At 36.3% G+C, this 21,023-nt stretch overlaps 1 protein-coding gene and 1 non-coding gene across 2 annotated transcripts in view; both read left to right on the plus strand.

Moving 5' to 3' along the window:
* Positions 1–10,343, plus strand: part of LOC150084118 (manganese-dependent ADP-ribose/CDP-alcohol diphosphatase-like) — a 32,202-nt gene extending 21,859 nt beyond the window's left edge. The window contains exon 4 of the mRNA XM_090375043.1: positions 9,949–10,343. Within this exon, the coding sequence (XP_090231169.1) occupies positions 9,949–10,340 (392 nt within the window). The 3' untranslated portion in view covers positions 10,341–10,343. The remainder of the gene's footprint in view (positions 1–9,948) is intronic.
* A 6,140-nt stretch (positions 10,344–16,483) lies between these two features.
* On the plus strand, positions 16,484–16,556 carry TRNAQ-CUG (transfer RNA glutamine (anticodon CUG)). Its single transcript has one exon. It is a non-coding gene; the product is annotated as a tRNA-Gln (tRNA).
* Positions 16,557–21,023: the final 4,467 nt, after the last annotated feature.

The following is a 21,023-nucleotide window of genomic DNA, read 5'->3' on the forward strand; positions in this document are numbered from 1 at the left end:
TTTAATATAAAATAATGTTTTAAAATAAAAAAATTTGAATTTTAAATGGCCGTGAACATTTTCCACCATAAAAAAACATGGGCGTGGCTAAAATCATCTTTCCCGGTCAAAACAGCACTCAGTGGGTGAGGGGAGAGGGGTGACAAAATTGCGAGCGTGGGTGTTTCTCTCTAATCCTTGTCAGTATGTGTTATGCGCTTGTCATGGAATGTTTTGTCGTTTGCTTTTAATTTTATAAATTGATATGCTTACGAAAGTGAAAAATCTACCGTTTTGCAGTGTGTTAGTGTAAACAGACTTTTTCGAGTGTGTTAACGGAAAAAAGTGACTTTATTGTGGACAAGTTCTTTTCTAACCGCTACAAAAATATGGCTACGAATAACAAGGGAATTGTGAAAAAATCAAAGATGATGATGACATTAGCGAGTAAAATTCAGTTATTAGACAATTTTTAATGGTGAAAGTGTCTCGTCAGTGGCAAAACATAAAATCAATTAGTCAACGGTACGATCAATCAAGAAATCGGAAGAAAAAATCCGCCGTAGTGTCCGTGAAAACGCACTAATTGCTTCAAAAATTTGCTCCGTAACTCATGATGTTAAATTAGAAAAAATGAAAAAGGCTTTAAATCTGTGGATAGAAGACCGAACTCAAAATAAAATTCCGTTAAGTTCACTGATCATTCGTGAAAAGGCAAAACTTCTTTATCAACACTTTAGCAAAACTGGTGATAGCACTGGTGGGATAAGTTTTTTAGCTATAGCAAAGGCACTGGATTGAAAGATTTGTTTGAAATTTCTAATAAATATTACATTTAATATTAAATTGTTTCTTATTTCCATTTTGATGCCTTATGCTTGCATTTCACTATGTACTGTCTATGTACATAGTCATATTATGAAGGTACATATAATACATACATAGACAAAATTTTAGACTAGTTTTTCTTATATATTTCATACTTTGGAACAGAACCCTTTTATTGCTATGGGAGCCATAACTCAGTATTCGCGTTGTCGGTATTCACGGCATTTCTCAGGAACGTAACCTCTGTGAATAGCGGGGGTTTGCTGTATTTCTTTTTTTAAATATGTTATTTTTATGCACCGATATTTCAGATTATGACAGTTATGAATTAGATTAAATCTAATTCACAACTGTCATAATGAGAAAGTGGCTCGTGAACATTTGTAAGTCATTCTGACAGCTAAAGGGCATTTATAATGAAGATATATTCAATGGAAGCAGGACACTTCACTGCATTTACTTTGATTTAATGAAGAAAGAATTAAACATGTTGCATCTCTACCCTGTGGATCTTCTTCAGTGATATTAAATAGCAGCGATTAAAGGAGAAGGATGACCTTCCTGTGAGGATGTGAAATGTGAATTGGGTATGGGGTTTGAAAAATGTATGTTATAAAGTGCTTATAGCATACTAACACCAGTTATTATTTTTTTAATCTTGGGACTCAATTGCTGATTTTCATATTTTCCTTCAAAAGCTTGAAATACTCTCTTGTGAATATTGCAGAATTAAATTTTTTATTCTTTTGGTCATAAATATTAAGACCTTTAAATATAAACGATCACATTCATAGTTAAAATGGTTCAGTTTTTTTTTTTTTTTAATATGAAAAACAGCTTTCTGCTAATTTTAATGTCACATTGCTGCTCTTTTAATAATTTCCTCTCCAATAATGTAGGTATATTCAATGACTTTCAAAAAGAAGAGAATATACAAAATGGCTTTCTCTAACAAAAATCAAAAAGAAAATAAAGCTTTTCTACTAGCAAGTTTTTTAACATGAAATGTACTCCCCATCCCCCAGAATATAATTTATACTCATGTTGATACTAATTGGCTAAATGAGACACTTATATAGTGTTTACACATAATTGCTTGCACTGTTCTTTGTGAAAAGTTTGCTGTCAGAAAATACATGATATAGATTATAATGGCTGATGTTTGAATAATTTTCACACGATTGGCTGTGACATTAAACATCTCCTTTTATTGAGTAGCTGTGCCTCTTTTAAAAACAGGCGCCTCCGTAGCCAGGTGGGAAGGAGCAGCAGTGTGTAGCACACGCTTCTTGATTAGACCGGGGTTCGAGCCCATCACCACCAAATACGGAGGATGTGGAAAGGTCAGGGAATGACCACCGCATATCCCGGAACAATATGGCCTTAGTTGCTAATGCTCCTAAAAAAAACCAAAAGCCTCTTAAGTTATTTGTCATGCAATGAAATGATGCAATGTTTAATGTCACAGCAAACTTGTGCAATAGTTATTCATCCACTGTTATACTCTGATATCAGGGTTTCTCAGTATTTTTCTGACTGCAGAATCCTTCTTTGGAATCCTCTTTCATGGAACCTTTCTTCAAATCTAAATCTTTAGCAGAATCTTAATATCATTAAAAGTAGTTATTATTAAGGTTAAAACAAGTAATACATGTATAATTAAATTCATCACAACCTTGTGATGAAGGAAATCACCTGCGGGAGATAAGACATTCCGGCTAATAACTCGGGAACCAAGCATTTCCGGAACTATGTTGATATAAAATATTTTTATTGTCTACATATGAGGAACTTATTCCTGAAGTTATGCTGTGTATTTTTGTGACACCCTGTATGTGTATATATATTTTTTGTAGTTTGCCGAGAACTCAGGCAAACTACGAGAAACTTACTGGACAAACTGGTTTCCTGCTACTGCAGTTTTTCCCTGTGTATGTTATCAGTAGCAGCAGTAGAAGTCAAGAAGGATAATATAATGGATTTCTGATGGATCAACACATAGGCATGACAGACAATAACATCATAGCGTTAAGTGATTGATTGACATTATGATATGTGTGTGTGATTGATTGACATTATGGTGTGTGTGTGTGTGTGTGTGTGTGTGCGTGCGTGTGTGCGTGTGTGTATTAGGGGTGTCAGATGGGTGGCCCACGGGCCCCAGCCCGCACCACCTCCACGGAGAATAATGTTTCTACCAATTTCCACTACTGTCTACTGCTTTCTGTGATTGCACAATTTTCAGAATTTTCCATTGCCTATTTAAGGAATCGTTTTGCACGCTGACAGTTTTACTGCAGATTTCATACTGTTCGAGTCTGTTGCATCATAATGTGAGTGAACTAATATTTGTGTTGCAGTTTTTATTTAATAAAGTCAGTAAGCAAACAGTTTTGTGTTGTGACTCTTATATACACATGATTCCGACATGATGTCACTTTCTAAGCCAATCGGAAAAAGAAAGGTTGTTGATGCGGGAAGACAATTCCAAGAAAGATGCACAGAGAAAGATGACTTTTGCACAGAGGTAAAAGGTAAAATTGTGTGTATTATTTGCAGTGAATCAATTAGTGTTGTCAAAGAGTACAATATTAACCAACACTATGATACAATTCACAAAGAAAAATTTTCCTGCTTCGAGGTTAAATTAAGAGAAGAAAAACTGAAGGATATGAAGAACTCACTTCAAAGGCAGCAAAATTAAATTATAAAAATTAACAAAGGCAGTGAATTGGTAGTAAAAGCCAGTTATGAAGTCAACTATTTACTGGCAAAACATTCCAAACCTTTCAGTGAAGACTCCGTGGTTAAAGAATGCATGATAAAAGTGGCTGAAAACGTCTGTCCTGGAAATGTGAAAGTGTTCCAAGAAATTTCGTTGTCAAGAAACTCAGTGGCTGAAAGGATAACTGAGATAGTAGACAACTTGTGTGAACAACTGCAGTAAGCATCCGCAGGGTTGCAATGTTTTTCAATTGCACTTGACGAAAGTAATGATATTCAAGATGTGGTGCAAGTTGCACTGTTTCTTCAAGCCTGCGATGACAATTTGAAAGTAACTGAAGAGTTTTTGGAAATGATTGCCATCCATGGAACTACTACTGGGGAAGACATTTGTGATGCGTATGGAGCATTCTGGAAAAATACAAGCTTCCTCTAGAGTCTCGCAGCTGTGACTACCAAAAGCAAAGTCAAAGGATTTGTATCAATGCTAGAAGCAAAACTGAAGGACGAGTATCTGGACAAACAAAAATTGCAATCTTTCCACTGCATTATTCATCAGCAGGTTCTGTGTTCGAAAATACTGAAAATGGGCTATATGCTCAAGATTGTGAACTTCATCTGGTACAGAGGACTGAATCACCACCAGTATGCTCTACTTAAGGACTTAGAAAGTGAATTTGAAGGGCTGCTGTACTATGCAGAGGTTTGTCGGTTGTCTTGCCACAACGTACTAAAGAAGTTATTTTTACTTTTGGAAGAAATAATACTGTTAATATAGAAATAATAATATCTAGAAATGAAAGGTCAGGATGTATCGCTTCTGAAGGTTCAGTCTTTGGTACAAGATCTGGCCTTCCTAGTAGATATTACAGGTCATCTAAACATCAAACTACAAGGGAAAGATCAGTTGATAACAGACGTGCACGATGCACTGGCTAGTTTTCAAAAAAAGTTGATTGTGTGGCAAAATCAATTAAAAGAGGGTACTCTGACTTAATTTTCTGTGTGAACAGTTGAAAAATAAGAGTCAAAGTTATACCTTTTCAAAGACAAATTTGATAGGTGCTTTAAAGATTTTAAGGAGCACCAAGAAGATTTTTCTTTTCACTGGTTCTTTTTCTTTTAATGTCGAGGGAGCTCCCATTTCCATACAAATGGAAACGGCAGCCACCTCTCTTCAGTTGCCACCTCTCAGATGGGCTGAGAGATGGCAACTGAAGTTTAACATTGACAAATGTAAAGTACTACGTATGGGTAGCAGTAACCCTAGAGTAACGTATCGGCGGTGTGGTACTACACTGAGGGTGGTAGAGAATGAAAAGGACCTGGGGTAATTGTGCAGTCAGATATGAAGTTTTCTGAGCAGTGCAGATGTTCTGCAAGAGTAGTTCATGATGGCTTGTCAGTGATATACAGGATTTTTCTAGCAGAGAAAAGGATGTGATTATCCCCTTGTATAAGTCAGTGTTCAGAGCACACCTTGAGTACTGTATACAGGCCTGGAGGCCTCGTTTTAGGAAGGATGTAGAGCTGCTGGAACGAGTACAGAGAAGGGCAACAAGATTAGTGAATGGAACAAAGGGTTGCTCTTATGAAGAAAGGCTTAAGTTTTGCAAATTCTGGAGACTAGGCACCTGTGAGGTGATCTGATGGAAGTGTATAAGACCTTGAATGGTTTGAGCTTGCTCAATGCTGATGGGATTCTTCCTCTTGCCCAGATTAATCACCTGAGGGGACATACATTCAAATTGAGGAAAGACAGTTGTAGAATAGATGTGCAGAAGTTTGCCTTCAGCCAGCAGGTGGTTGATTGCTGGAACAAACTTCCATCTGTCATTCTAGAAGCTGACAGCTTAAATAAATTCAAGGCAGAACTAGACAAACATTTTCAGCAAATGGATGAGTGAAATAGGAAGTTTTTTTTTTTTGGCTGATTCTGTGTATAAGCTTGCTTTCTTGCATCATATGCATCTGCTAATGCTAAAATGGAACTAATTGATCTGCAGAATGACTCAATTTTAAGAGAGGAATACCAAGAAGTTGGATCCCAAAAATCTACTTGTATTTAGGGCAAAAATATCCAGAGATAAGAAAGTTTGCCACACATTCTGTGTTACTTGGATTCAGAGGAGGTTTCCATGGACTGGAGATGTGTAAATGGTATCCCCAATTCACAAAGGTGGATCGAAGGGTGACACGAGTAATTACAGACCAGTTAGTTTAACTTCTGTTCTGGGTAAAATAATGGAGTCACTGGTTAAAGATGCATTGCAGGATCATCTAGACAAGACTGCAGCAATAATTCAGACACAGCATGGGTTTGCTAAGGGAAAGCCTTGTCTGACAAATTTGATAGGATATTATGATGTGGTTACACAGGAACTGGATGCAAAAAATAATTTTGATATCATATATTTGGATTTCAGGAAATCTTTTGACACTGTTGCGCATGGAAGACTATTGTACAAATTGGAGCAGATTGGTATTAAGGGTAAGTTGCTACAATGGATAGAAGGATGGTTAAGTGGGAGAAGACAGAGGGTGGTAATCAATGGGTGCTGCCTTCTTGGACTAATGTTATTAGTGGAGTCCCACAGGGTTCGGTGTTAGGTCCACTGTTGTTTTGTATATTTATCAATGATATTGATGAAGGTATATCAGGCTTAATGTCGAAGTTTGCAGATGATACAAAGGTTGGCAGGGTTGTTAATGACAGTAATGGCAGTGTGCTACTGCAACAGGATCTAGATAATTTGAGCAGATGGGCTAAGAAGTGGCAACTGAAGTTTAACCTTGACAAATGCAAAGTACTGCATATGGGTAGAAGTAACCCCAGAGAAATGTACCAACTGTGTGGTACTACACTTAAGGTGGTAGAAAATGAAAAAGACCTGGGAGTAATTGTGCAGTCAGATATGAAGTTTTCTGAGCAATGTAGACAGGCTGCCAGGGCAGGTCATGGTGTTTTGTCAATGATATATAGGAATTTTGCTAGCAGGGAAAAGGAGGTGATTATCCCTCTGTATAAGGCAATGGTCAGGCCACGCCTTGAGTACTGCGTACAGGTCTGGAGGCCTCATTTTAGGAAGGATGTAGATTTACTTGAGCGTGTACAGAGAAGGGCAACAAGATTGGTGAGGGGAATGAAGGGATCCTCTTACCAAGAGAGGCTTAAGTTCTGCAAATTGCAGTGGCTTGAGACTAGGCACCTGCGCGGTGATCTGATTGAGGTGTATAAGGCCTTGAATGGATTGAGCACGCTGAATTCTGATGGGATCCTTCCACTAAGGGGGCGTAAATTCAAATTAAGAAAAGACATGTAGATTAGATGTGTGGAGATTTGCCTTTAGCCAGCGGGTGGTTAATTGCTGGAACAAACTTCCATCTGTCGTTGTGGAAGTTGATAGGCTGAATAAATTTAAGGAGGAACTGGACAGGCATTTGGAGGGAATGGTGTGATTTCTTTTTTTTTTTTTTTTTTTTTGGCTGATGCTGCATAAGCTCATACACTTGCTTTCTTGCATCAAATGCCACTGGTACTACTACTACTACTTTGGGAGCACATATTTATACGAACAACCGTTTTCACATAGGAAAGCTAACAAATCAGCCCACAGATCAAGGCTAATCGACACCAGTCATTTCTTCTATAATAAAGGTTGTCTTATCAATCTTTGACTCCAAATCTCGTAATCTCCAAATTTCCAAATTAGGTAATCTAGGCCTTTCTGCCAGACACTTGAGTCCATTTTGCAAGAAAATGGACTCAAGTGTCTGGCAGAAAGGCCTAGATTACCTAATTTGTATATCCCCTCGTTGAAATATTATATTATCTGGAATAAACTTGCTTTTCATTATTCGTTCTGTTGTTTATTCAGACTTTTATTTCCTTTCAATTAGTTATTAGTGCATTCTCAGCTGCGAGTATCAATCAGCAACAAGCAACAACGGAGCAATTAAAAAGTGTCTTTAGGCTTATGACCCAGATGAGTTTGACACCCCTTGATATATATAATCTTTCTTTCTTTTCCCATTATTTCCTAACTTAACCTTTAAGGTTAGGTTAGGAAATATTTTTCTACTACCTTTTTCTATTATATATTAAATTTTATATTATATTATATTAAGAAACCATTTTCTATTATTTCCTAACCTAACATTTAAGGTGTGTGTGTTAGAAAGAAAAATTCAAGTTGTTTTTGGTTATTATTATTATTATTTTTTTTTTTTTTTTTAGGAGCATTAGCAACTAAGGCCATATTGCTCCTGGGATATGCGGTGGTCATTCCCTGACCTTTCTGCATCCTCTGTATTTGGTGGTCACGGGCTCAAAACCCGGTCTAATCAAGAAGTGTGTGCTACGCACTGCTGCTCCTGCCCACCTAGCTACCGAGGCGCCTTTGTTTTTGGTAAATTGTAGCTTAGTTTCTTAGTGGTTTTTGAGCTATCCCTTAAGAAGTCATTCAGTCAGGCATTGTAAATTGGGATTCCCCATGAAGTTGGACTATCTAGGCTTAGCACATGCAGTCATGACTCAAGATTTAGGGATGTCACATGTGTGCAAAGTTTGTTCCAAGCTTGCTGTTGGATAATCAAATGGACTGCAGGATAGCTATCACAGGTGATTTGTTTGAAAAATCAGGATCCAAGTTTCCTGAGAAAAATGGTGACTGGGATGAGAGTTAGGTGTTCGCCTACAATCCTGAGACCAAGATGGAAATCTGAATGGCACACAAACATGTCTGTATGGCCCAAGAAGTCTCCTGCAACAAAATCCAATGTCAAAGTCATGCTGATCATTTTTTTTTTTTTTTTTTTTTTTTTGACAATGAGGGCCTAGTGCACTACAGATTTGTGATTGGGGGGGGGGGAGAAGCATTACTGCTGTTTATGTTGAGGTTTTGACAAACACGTTTACATGAGAATGTGAGGCAAAGACGACCTCAAAAATGGAAGGATGGCTGGATCTTGCACCATGACAGTGCATCAAGTCACAGGTGATGATAGTTCAGCAGTTCTTTCTTGACTGCAAAAAAAATTAGTTATGCAGCAGCAGCCTCCCCATTGCAATTATCTGACTTCTGGCTGTTTCCTATAGTGAAAATGAGGCTTTTCGGGCTTCATTTTGCTACACTAGATAACATCAAAGAAAATGCCAAAGTGGCCCTACATGTGCTAAAAAACCCCCCACAATTTTAAAAGAATGTTTCAAAGCTTGAAGATCGATGGAGCAAATGCGTGTGTGCAGAAAGAAGGGGCGTCTCCATAGCCAGGTGGGAAGGAGCAGCAGTGTGTAGCACATGCTTCTTGATTAGACCGGGGTTCGAGCCCGTCACCACCAAATACGGAGTATGCGGAAAGGTCAGGGAATGACCACCGCATATTCACGGAGCAATATGGCCTTAGTTGCTAATGCTCCCAAATAACAGCAGATACATCAGAAAGAAGGTACTTTGAAGGTGATTAAGTTAGTAAGCCCAACTATTCACTCAATAAACTTTAATAGTAAAATTCCAGGAATTTTTTGTATATACAGTAAGATCCCCCGTATCCGCGGGGATACATCCGAAGACCTACCATGGATGGCTGAAACTGCGGATATAAGCGAACGCCTGCTGACCCCATATATAATGTGATTTTCTTACGTATAATAAAGTTTAATTGATAAATTAAACACAGTAAGACATTACTAACATTAAATATGGTAATAATAAAATATAGCAGACTCTCGATTTACTGGGATTGGATTAACTGGAACACTTCATCAAGACTCCTAATAATAATAAAAAAAATAAAAAAATCAACCAGAAATCATAAAATTCAAGTAATAACTAGAATAGGTATAAACAGATATTTTGCAAGTCGTAAATAAGTGACAAAATCCGGCGTTATAAGTCATCATTGGGAGATTAGTGTACCTATTATCTTGAAACCTCCCGCTATCTTCACACCTACTGCTCAAAAAAAAGAGACCGAATGTTTATTTTGATTTAGTGCGTCACGTAGATTGTTGTTCTAGATTATTTTTTTTTGTTTGTTTATAAATCGCAAAAATGATGGGCAAACACAAGAGTTGTGCTTTCAATTAAAAAAAGAAAACTTGAAATTATTCAAAAGTTTGAAAACGGTGCATCCTTTAAATCTCTAAAGAACCATTATAATGTTGGTGACCAAACCATATGCGACATTGTAAAAAATAAAGGGAAGCTATTAGATTTAAAATTGACATCATAAAAAATAAAGGGAAGCATCATAAATATTTTGGTAAGTTTTTTGTTTTTTTTCCCTGGTGTGTAGCTGAATCAGTAGGTAACTGAATCAGTGGATACGGGGGCACAACTGTACCTCGTATTATTTGTTAAAATTCATTAGCAAAGTATATGTTTAGAATAGTATTAACATTATTTTAAATTTCAGGTCATGTTGCTATATCTCCTGATAGTTGTGACCATAGCTGTCTTTTGTGGAATTATGATGACGTTATGAATACATTCCATAGGCACTCCTGTGTTATAGCTTATCTGTGTGGTCATACCCATAAGAGTGGGTATACTCTTGACTCTTTTGGTATTCATTACATTGCATTTTCAGGTATAATAGAAGCATCACCGGATGATTTAGCTTTTTCTACAGTTTCTATATTCCCTAATAAAATAGAGATTATAGGATATGGAAGAGAAAACAGTTATAACCTACAACTGCAGTCATTTGGACAACATAAAAAAATTGAACTGAATATTACATCTGAAGATAAAGAAAGAAGCTTAACTAATTCTCTTTTGCAACAACCAATTCAAGTAATAGTATGAACATGTTTTTTCATGATGAACAAGTAAGTTATGATTTAATTTGCTCTTTACTTATGTATAGTAGTATTTATGGTATGCAGAAAAAAATTATATTTTGATATGAAACAAGATTTCCAAGATTTCATTAAATGATAAATTATATGTATTTTAATTAAATACAACTACAGTTTTAAGATGTACAAGTTCTATTATCATACATTTTCGATAATTTGGCTTCTTTTTTTTTTTTTTTTTTTTTTTTAAATATAAAGTTATTGCATTCATCATCATCAGCCATTTTCAGTCCATTGCAGGGTGAAGGCCTCTCCAGCAACTTACCAGTTTCTTTTGTTTTGTGCAATGGCCATCCATTTACTACTCACAAACTCATGAATTTCATCTGTCCATATCCATTGTTGTCTTCCAGGTTTTCTTTTAGCTCTCTTCTTGGGTACCATTCTGTTATTTTCCTAGTCCAACTGTCATCATGTTTTCGAGCTAGGTGCCCTGCCCAAGGCCATTTCAGTTCTTTAGTTTTGGTAAGAATGCCCTTTATCTGTGTTTGCTGTCTAATCCACATGTTTCTCTTCTTATCTACAGTCTAATTCCTAATATAATTCGTCCATTCTTTGCTGTAATTTTCAGCTTCTCTTCCATTCTTTTGATGAGTGCCCAAGTTTCACTTCCATTAAGTCATGGTGGGGAGTATACGTTGGTTCATTATTTTGTTTCCGACAAATTGGGTTATTGCTCCTCAGTATGTGACCATATTACCTGAATGCTATCCATCTGAAATTTATTCTTCTCTTCACTTCCAGCCATTTATCATTATTACAGCTAATGACTTGTCCCAGATAAGTATATGAATCCACCTTTTCAATTACTGTTCCTTCAGTGATTATATTTCTTTCTGTGGCATACTTGCTCATCATTACTTTTGTTTTAGCCATATCTTTAGTCCGAAATCCTTACTAACTCTGTTTTAAAGATTAACTGATTAAGATTTTCCTCTAATTCTTTGGTATCATGGCTTATGATCACAATGTCATCTGCAAATCGTAAATGGTTTAGATTCTCTCCATTGACTGCTTTCTGCAACCATTCTAATTTTCTGAAAGCTTCCTCGAGGGCAGCAGTAAACAAATTTGGAGATATTGTGTCTCCTTGCTGAGTTAGTGCATTAAAAAAGATTTAACTGATTCTTAGAATTGAGAGAATTTCATATTTATTTCAGGTTAATCTTTACAAATGGGTACCCCCATCCCATGCATCTGAGCAATGATAAACAAGTGTTGTGCCTCCCACTTATGGTTTTGACAGGCTGCTAATTACTAGTGGTTTGCATTAGAGTAAATTCCCTCTCTCTTTTCACCAGCTAAAGCTGGCAGGTTTGAATTAGAATATACGGAAACATGGGATACTATATTCTAAAGATGCAAAGAATGTCACCAAGATCCATGGAATACTGGTTGCATTGATGGTGGTGTGAGTTAGAATGAATGTTGTCTTGGTGCATTTTTGCATTGGTTTCCTCACCCCTTGGTGCTGGTTTAAAATTGGGAAACAATTCCCCCCCCCCCCCAATTTGGTGCTGGTTTTAAATTGGAAAATAAGTTCCTCCTCCCCTTGGTGCTGGTTTAAAATCAGAAAATTCTGCCCCAGTATTGGTTTAAAATAAGGAAAACAATTTGTCCCCCTGGTGCTGGTTTGAAATCATTTTCCAATTTTAAAACAGCGCTGGGGAAGGGGGGTAGACTCATTTCCCGATTTAAAGATTTAAAGCCAACACCGAGGAAGGGGAATTCATTTCCCAGTTTAAAACCAACACCAGCAGGGGACTTGTTTCCTGATTTTAAACCACTAGTACAGGGGGTGGGAGCTAGTTGGGTGGGTAAAGTGCGTGCCTGGCAACCCAAAGGTCGCGGGTTCGAATCCTGCCTCGGGCTTAGATCAGAGTAGAAAATGCAAAAACCTTGGGAGGTGCAATATGGCCACAGAAGATGATACACCAACAACTAACAAAAAAAAAAAAAAAAAACAGGGAGAGAACTCTTTTTCCAATTTTAAACTAGCCCCAAGACTGCATTCATTCTCTTGGCATTCATATACGTCTTTAGACAAGGGTACCCATACTCTCTCATTACTTGTTAAAATCTGTGGGAAACCACCAGCATGGTGGCACAGATGTCACATGGCCGTCACATGATCAATCTGTTGGGAGGAGCTACGCTTGCCAAACACTATTATGCCATGTCTCCACAAAAATCCATGCAAGGGATGCCCACTTATAAAGATTAACATTATTTCATTATGTGCATTATCTTTTTTAATATTTTAATATGGATTTAACTTTTTTTCAATGTTTTCCTCTAGCTGTCCTGAAGTATGAAGATAAATTTAATACTCCAGGGTAGCCATTTTTTTTTTTTTTTTTTTTTATGATAAAAAATTCTCATTTATTCTGTTTGGGGATGTTCTGTTCCCTCTATTGACAGCTATAAGCTTAGGCTTGCTTAAATTATAAATTACTTTCTTATCCATAAGTTGACCTGAAATTGCTAATTTTGTTTTGAAGTTGAATAACATCACCAAAGAGGCAAATCTACTGTTCATTTAAAAATTAAAGATTACAATTACAGCTTTTTTAAAATTTTTTTAATATATTGTTTATTTTAGACACTAGTGTTTTGTTAGATGGCTGGTGGCCTCAACTGGCAACTTTGTGTTACAGTGGTGACTAATTGAATCTAAATGATCACAACCTCTTGGTTGATCATTTAGAAATTTGATCAGATACTACTATTGGGAGAAAACTTCCAATTAAATACATAGTGAAAGTTGCAAGTATATTTTATCCTCTACTATTGGACTGAATTGGCTCACTGTAGCAAGCCTGTACTTTCCTGTTCTGGTTATCTGAGTTATAAGATGGGAGAGAGCTAAATTCAGTTTTAACTTGGCAGTAGTTGTGCAGGACCTGTTTTATGCAAAAGCCATTTTATATGACTTTTGCATATCTCTTGTTAGATGAAGATTAAGATCCAGTTTTAACATTTTTAAAGCAGTATTTTATGATTTTTATAGAGTAGTTACATGAAAGAACCAGACAGATGCAGCTCATCCCCATTTTTTCATATTTAGTTTTCTCAGGTGTGCAGAAACCCTACAGCTCCCTTTTTTTTTTTTTTTTTTTTTTTGATGCATTGAATGATTGCCATTCTAGTTCATCCATTTCCTAGAGGTAACAACAAATAAAACTGGATTAAAAATATAAAAAGTAGTGTCCGTGCCATTTTAGTTCATGGAAATGCACCAGTTACATTCTCTATAATTTTCTAAAAAAATCATACTCTCAGCCTTGGTCGGAAATATATTAAGGCATTCCCAGAATAATTAGCTGAAAACGTGAGAACTCTTGAGAGGGCTGTTCCTTCCCTGCAACCTTTTGTGATTGTTTTCATGAAGAGCTTCAGATATGAATAAATAAGTCCTCCAGTGTGAGTGAGTGAGTGGGTGGGTGGGTCTAAAACTCCTGTATCTTTATACAGCAAGTTAGAGTCTAACCATTTTACACACACCCACAAGCAGAAATATATATGCACGTACCATTTTGAAATGTTGTGGGCATAACAATTTTATCAACTAAAATCAAAGTGTCTAATAGTTTCATGTTTATATTTTATGATTAACATTTTTTTTTTAATTTCATTTTCAATAGAATTAATAAAAGTTTACACATACATATGTAATATGTAAACAGAAATATATGCATAGTTTTAAAATCTTATGCTCTTAACTATTTTCTACACTGGAAAATGCAAGTGATGGCTGTAATTTTTTATTTGCTTTCAGATTATTTTTTTTTTTTTTTTTTTTTTTTTTGCAACACAGCATTTTTTAAATATTTAAATTTTTTATTTAAAAAATAAGAAGTTAGATACAATAAGTATGGGAATTTGTTAAGAAAAGATGATATATTGGTATACTGCAAGCAGAATTTAAGAAATCCAGAAACTTTTTCCATAAATAAAAAAACTTTTCCCATAAATAAAATAAAAGTTGGTCACTGTCAGATGCCTGCAAACCCCATTGAACAAACTGGGGTGTAACTAGTTTCTGTTAACTAGTTAACCATTAGTCCATTTAGCAGGAAATGGAATAATGGCTTAAACACCTGAAATAGAATAGAATAGAATCTTTAATTGCAGCATGATATACACAATTAGTCCCGTCACGGTATTGGTGGTGCCAAGGGTTAATGTAATGCAGGTTAATGTAATGTAATGCCAAGGGTTAATGTAATGTATTGCATTACATTACATTTCGGGTGTGTTCACTTTTTTTTTGCTGATGTTGTATAAGCGTATATTATTTGCAGTTATTAATACTAATATTACTAGATTTTTAATTTTTTCTTAAATTAATTGATAATGTATAAAGCACTTCACTTCACTGCATATACCTCACAAAGTAATATTCACTTTTTATTTTAGTAGTAGTAGCGAATAATGCAAAAAAGCAAGCTTATATATCATCAGCCAAAAAAAAAATTTACACACTTCACCCATCCACAACCTTCAAGAATTTGTCTGGTTCTTCCTTGAATTTATTCAAACCATTCACTTCCACAACAACAACAAATAGAAACCTGTTCTAACAATCAGCCACGTTCTGGCTGAAGGCAAACTTCTGCACAACTTAAATTCATGCGCCATTGTATAATCTCAGCAAGAGGAAGAATGCCATTCATATTCAGCTTATTCACTCTATTCAAGGCCTTAAACACCTCAATCAGATCACACGACATTTTTTAATATGCTTCTTATTTTCTCTTGGATTTTTAAATAACATTGAAATATAGTATGTATTTCGTGGATCTCTTGTGATTAATAAAATAAATAGTAATAATTCATTTATTAATTCTTAATTCACCTAATTTAAAAATTATTAATTCATTTATATATTTTATATATTTACCCAGTTAATAACAAAACACTTCACAACTCAAGAAAATTGGTATTTTATTTTAATGGCAAACCTAATTGGTGAGAGATAACATGATATTTAGCTCCCTCTTTTCAGTAAAGGTTTTAAAACATAGCAAGCCGAATGAGAATAGATTCTATGCCAGCAGGCTGACAGGCCATGTTCTGCTTCTTTCACTCATCAGAAATCCTATTGTAATTGATGTCACCAATATGTCACTTGGAGTTATGTAGAATCATTCATGAGTCTCATTCCAGTTCAGCCTGCAGACAAATTTCAAAAATTTCATCAGATACCATTTCTCTAATATTCGAGAAAGGGAGAACTATGGCAGTCTTGCTAATATATCAAGAAGTTTGTTGTTTGTTTTGTTTGTTTGTTATTTGGTTTTTAGAAGCATTAGCAACTAAGGCCATATTGCTCCGGGGATATGCGGTGGTCATTCCCTCACCTTTCTGCATCCTCTGTATTTGGTCGGCACAGGCTCGAACCCCGGTCTAGATCAAGAAGCATGTGCTACGCACTGCTGCTCCTACCCAACTGGCTACGGAGGCGCCCAAGAAGTTTGTACTTGTGTTTTTGATGGAGATTCTCCACTCACTCAGATGTGCTGATGCCTTGGTTCTGAATCTGGATTCCCAACTTAAAATTTTTAGGGGTGCTTTGCCCAAATTTCCTGTTTGTGAATAATGATGCCTGCTCCATTTTTATGTGCTTTTCGGTTATGATAAGTTTGTCATTAATTTTCACACGTAGTTCACAGAACAAAAAAAAAAGAAGTTATTCTAGTTTATGATTGTTACCTTATTTTGTTACCCAATTTATGACATATTTATTTTTTACATAAAAATTAAGAGATTTAAATCTTATAAACAAAGTTTGAAATTCATATTGCATTAAGTTAAAAAATATATATAATGATACATGTTTCCGAAATGATTATTAATCCCTGCTAATCTACCTTTCTTTTTAGCAAACTGTTATGCTTATTATCTGACTTTTGAGATATTCTGACTTAGCAGAATCGTAGATCAAAAATTATCTTTATATGTGAAAATTAAAGCTTTTTGAATTGATACGGAACTTTATAAATTTCACCAAAATTCAAATTGCATATTCATTCACAATGAGAAAACAAACAGTTTTACTTTCACAGGGCATTTTCAATCTTTACATTTGCTCCTGTGGCCTAATGGATAAGGCGTTGGCCACTGCTGCCAAAGACTGTGGGTTCAAGTCCCACCAGGGGCAATATGAATTTTTCCTGCAACTTTTTTTTTTTTTTCTTATCTGCCTCTTACTTTATTGTGACAACAAATAACGTTTGCAAATTATGTAGTACATTGGATATATGTTTTACTGACTATTACTCTCACATATAGGCTTTATTGCTGGATTAGATTACTGTAAACAAAGGCTTTGTTCATGAGTCATATGCCGAGATATGTAAATTCTTTCATTTCTTTGGTTTAAAGTGTTATTTATATCATTTCTGAATCCTGTAATTCTACAATTACTCTGAAGCTAAGCTTCCTCAATGCCTTCAAATCAATTAATTATAGTTTCATTAGCATTTTTAGCATTAGCATTAGTAGAGGCATATGATGCAAGAAAACAAGCTTATACAGCATCAGCAAAAAAAAAAAAAAACCCTTTCCATTTCACCCATCCGATTACTCCAAAGGTTTGTCTAGTTCAGCCTTAAATTTATTTAAGCTATCAATTAACACAACAACAGATGGAGGTCTGTTCCAGCAATTAACTACCTGCTGGCTAAAGACAAACTTCCACACATCTATTCTACAACAGTCTTTCCTCAGTTTGAATTTATGCCCCCTCAGGTTCTTAATCTGAGCAAGCGGAAGTATCTCATCAGCATTGAGCCTGCTCAATCCATTCGAGACCATATACGCTTCAATCAGATCACCTCGCAGGTGCCTAGTCTCCAGAAGCTGCAATTTGCAGAACTTAAGCCTTTCTTCATAAGAGCACCCGTTTGTTCCCCCTCACCAGTCTTGTTGCCCTTCTCTGTACTTGTTATAGGAGCTCTACATCCTTCCTAAAATGAGGCTTCCAAACCTGACGCAGTATTCAAGGTGTGGTCGGAGGTGATTATTCCCTTATACAAGGGGATAATCACCTTCTTATCCCTGCTAACAAAATTCCTGTAAATCATTGACAAGACCCCATGAGCTCCTTTGGCAGCCTGTCTGCACTGCTCAGAAAACTCCATGTCTGACTGCACAATTACCACCAGGTCTCCTTCATTCTCCACTAACCTGAGTGTAACATCACATTTGGTACATTTCTCTGGGGTTACTGCTACCCATATGCAGTACATTGCATTGTCAATGTTAAACTTCAGTTGCCACTTTTCAGCCCATCTGCCCAACTTTTCTAGATCCTGTTGCAGCAGCATACTGTCATTACTGTTATTAACAACTCTGCCAATGCCAACCTTTGTATCATCTGCAAACATTAAGCTTGATATACCTTCATCAATATCATTGATAAATATACAAAACAACAATGGGTCCAATACTAAATACTGGGGGAACACCACTAATAACATTAGTCCACAAAGAGCAGTGTCCATTGATTACCACTCTGTCTTATCCCACTCAACCATCCTTTTATCCATTGTAGCTACTTTCCCTTAATGCCATACTGCTCCAATTTGTACAGCAATCTTCTGTGTGCAACAGTATCAAACGTTTTCCTATAATTTAAGTATACGATATCAAAATCCTATAAGGATAGAGTTTTGACAGTATAGATTCAAATTGAGGAAAGACGGTTGAAGAATAGATGTACAGAAGTTTGCCCTCAGCAAACTTCCGTACATCTGTATATCCCTTTATATCCCAATATGTCTGAAACGTAAAATAATGAACCAATGTATACTCCCCACCATGACTTATGGAAGTGAAACTTGGGCACTCGCCAAAAGAATGGAAGAGAAGCTGAGAACTACACAGCAAAGAATGGAATGAATTATATTGGGAATTAGACTGTTAGATAAGAAGAGAAACACATGGATTAGGCAGCAAACTCAAGTAAAGGACATTCTTATCAAAACTAAAGAACTAAAATGATCTTGGGCAGGACACATAGCTCGAAGACATGATGACAATTGAACTAAGAAAATAACAGAATGGTACCCAAAAGGAACTAGAAGAAAACCTGGAAGACAACGGTGGAGATGGATAGATGAAATTCATGAGTTTGTGGGTAGTAAATGGATCGCCATTGCACAAAACAGGAGCTGGAGAGGCCTTCATCCCGCAGTGGATTGAAAATGGATGATGATGATGACGTGGTCATATAAGAACTGGATGTAAAAAATAATTTTAGCATTAGTTGAGGCATATGATGCAAGAAAGCAACCTTATACAGCATCGGCCAAAAAAAAACACACACACTTCCCATTTCACCCAGCCGGTCACTCCAAATGTTTGTATAGTTCAGCCTTAAATTTATTTAAGCTATCAACTTCCACAACAACAGATGGAAGTCTGTTCCAGCCTTTTCAACTAATGCTAAAATTATTTTCTACATCCAGTTCTTATATGACCATGTCATCATCATCATCGTCAGCCATTTTCAATCCACTGCAATATGAAGGCCTCTCCAGCAACTTTCCACTTCCTTCTGTTTTGTGCAATGGCAATCCATTTACTACCACAAACCATGAATTTCATCTATCCATCTCCACAGTTGTCTTCCAGGTTTTCTTCTAGCTCCTCTTGGGTACCATTCTGTTACTTTCTTAGTCCATCTGTCATCATGTCTTCGAGCTATGTGTGTGTCCTGCCCGACCATTTTAATTCTTTAGTTTTGATAAGAATGTCCTTTACTTGAGTTTTCTGCCTAATCCATGTGTTTCTCTTATCTAACAGTCTGATTCCCAATATAATTCGTTCCATTATTCGCTGTGTATTTCTCAGCTTCTCTTCCATTCTTTTGGTGAGTGCCCAAGTTTCACTTCCATAAGTCATGGTGGGGAGTATACATTGGTTCATTATTTTATGTTTCAGACATTGGGATATTGCTCCTCAGTATGTGACTATATTTCCTGAATGCTATCCATCCAAAATTTATTCTTATCCTGACTTCCAGCCATTTATCATTATTACAGCTGATCACTTGTCCCAGATAAGTATATGACTCCATCTTTTCAATTACTGCTCCTTCAATCATTATGTCCCTTTCTCTCGCATACTTGTTCATCATTACTTTTGTTTTAGCCATATTCATCTTTAGTCCGAAATCCTTACTAACTGTGCACGTCATAGTTTGGAAATTTGATTGGATACTTGACCACGTCATAGTATCCAATCAAATTGGTCAGACAAGGCTTCTCCTTAACAAACCATGTGTGTCCAAATTATTACTGCAGTCTTCCAGTAATAATGCTTTAACAAGTGACTCCATTATTTTCCCTATAACAGAACTTAAACTAACAGGTCTCTAATTACTCATGTCACCCTCTGATCTTCCTTTGTGAATTGGAGATACATTTGCACATCTGTCCGTAAGGACCCGAGTCCTTACGGACAGATGTGCAAATAATGGTTTATTATTTGCACATGAAGAAGTAATGGTTTGCTTACTTCCTTTTTTGCCTTCTTTAGTATAGCTGGATAGATCCCGTGCACTCCAGGTGCTTTATGTTTGAACTTCAATTTCTCCTCCACTTTGTCCTCAGTTATTGCAAAATTATTGAACTCCCTGTTTGAGTTTGATAAGCATCTGGCCTTCTCCTCCCTGAATAACTCCTCATGTGTGAAAGTAGATGCAAAATACATAGTTTGTCAGCTATCTGCGCAGTATCGTCAATAGCTGAACCATCGATATCAAGTGGACCAATCTGATTCATCCCTTTCCTTCTACAGTTTATATAAGTAAAGAAGTCTTTGCTGTTGTTCTTTGCATCCTTTGCTAAAAATTTCTCATAATCTCTTTGCTTGCCTATCCTCCTTTGTGACTTGATTACAGACTAGCTTATATCTACCGTAGTCTTCTGTGTCACCTGATAATTTATATGCATCCCATCCATTTTTCTTCTCTGCCACGAGTCTCATTAGTTCATCTGGCATCCATTTGGGCCTAAACCTAGAACAGTATTTCTTAGCTGGAAGAAAAAGTCTAGTAGCTTCCAAGATTATTTCCTTGAATGCTTCCCATTTAGAATTTGCTGTTGTTAACCTCATCATAGGTCCCACTGTATAGAATTTAAAAAATCTACGAGACTACTGTAGTCACCTTAACGAAAGCAAACCTTTCCCCTTACCCCTGATAGTAGTTAAATCTTTAAGTAAATTCCACATCAGTACACTGTGATCACTGCCACCTAGTGGTTCCTTTTATTTGCAGATTCTTAATACATGAGGAATCACTGCTGATAATCAGATCAAGAGTATTACTCCCTCTGGTTGCCTCTCAAATGTGCTGCTGTAGGAAACAATCATCCAGTAAATCCACAAAAGCCTTGATAGTGTGCGAGTGACCAAACCACAAGTTTCAGTTAAAATCCCTCATAAGACAATCTGATTTACTTGCCCATTCTATCTCTCTATAGAGTTTTTTTTTTTTTTTTTTTATGAAAACCCTAAACACGAAAGGTATCAAAACCTATAGTACTTAGTACCGTGCATGGGTTGGAGGAGAAGTATGGGGGAAGGGGGATGCTGAAAACTTTGATCTAGAGACTAAACA

The sequence above is a fragment of the Mastigoproctus giganteus genome, chromosome 6 (genome assembly GCF_048544385.1).
Source record: "Mastigoproctus giganteus isolate SK-2022 chromosome 6, ASM4854438v1, whole genome shotgun sequence".
Lineage (NCBI taxonomy): Eukaryota > Metazoa > Arthropoda > Arachnida > Uropygi > Thelyphonidae > Mastigoproctus > Mastigoproctus giganteus.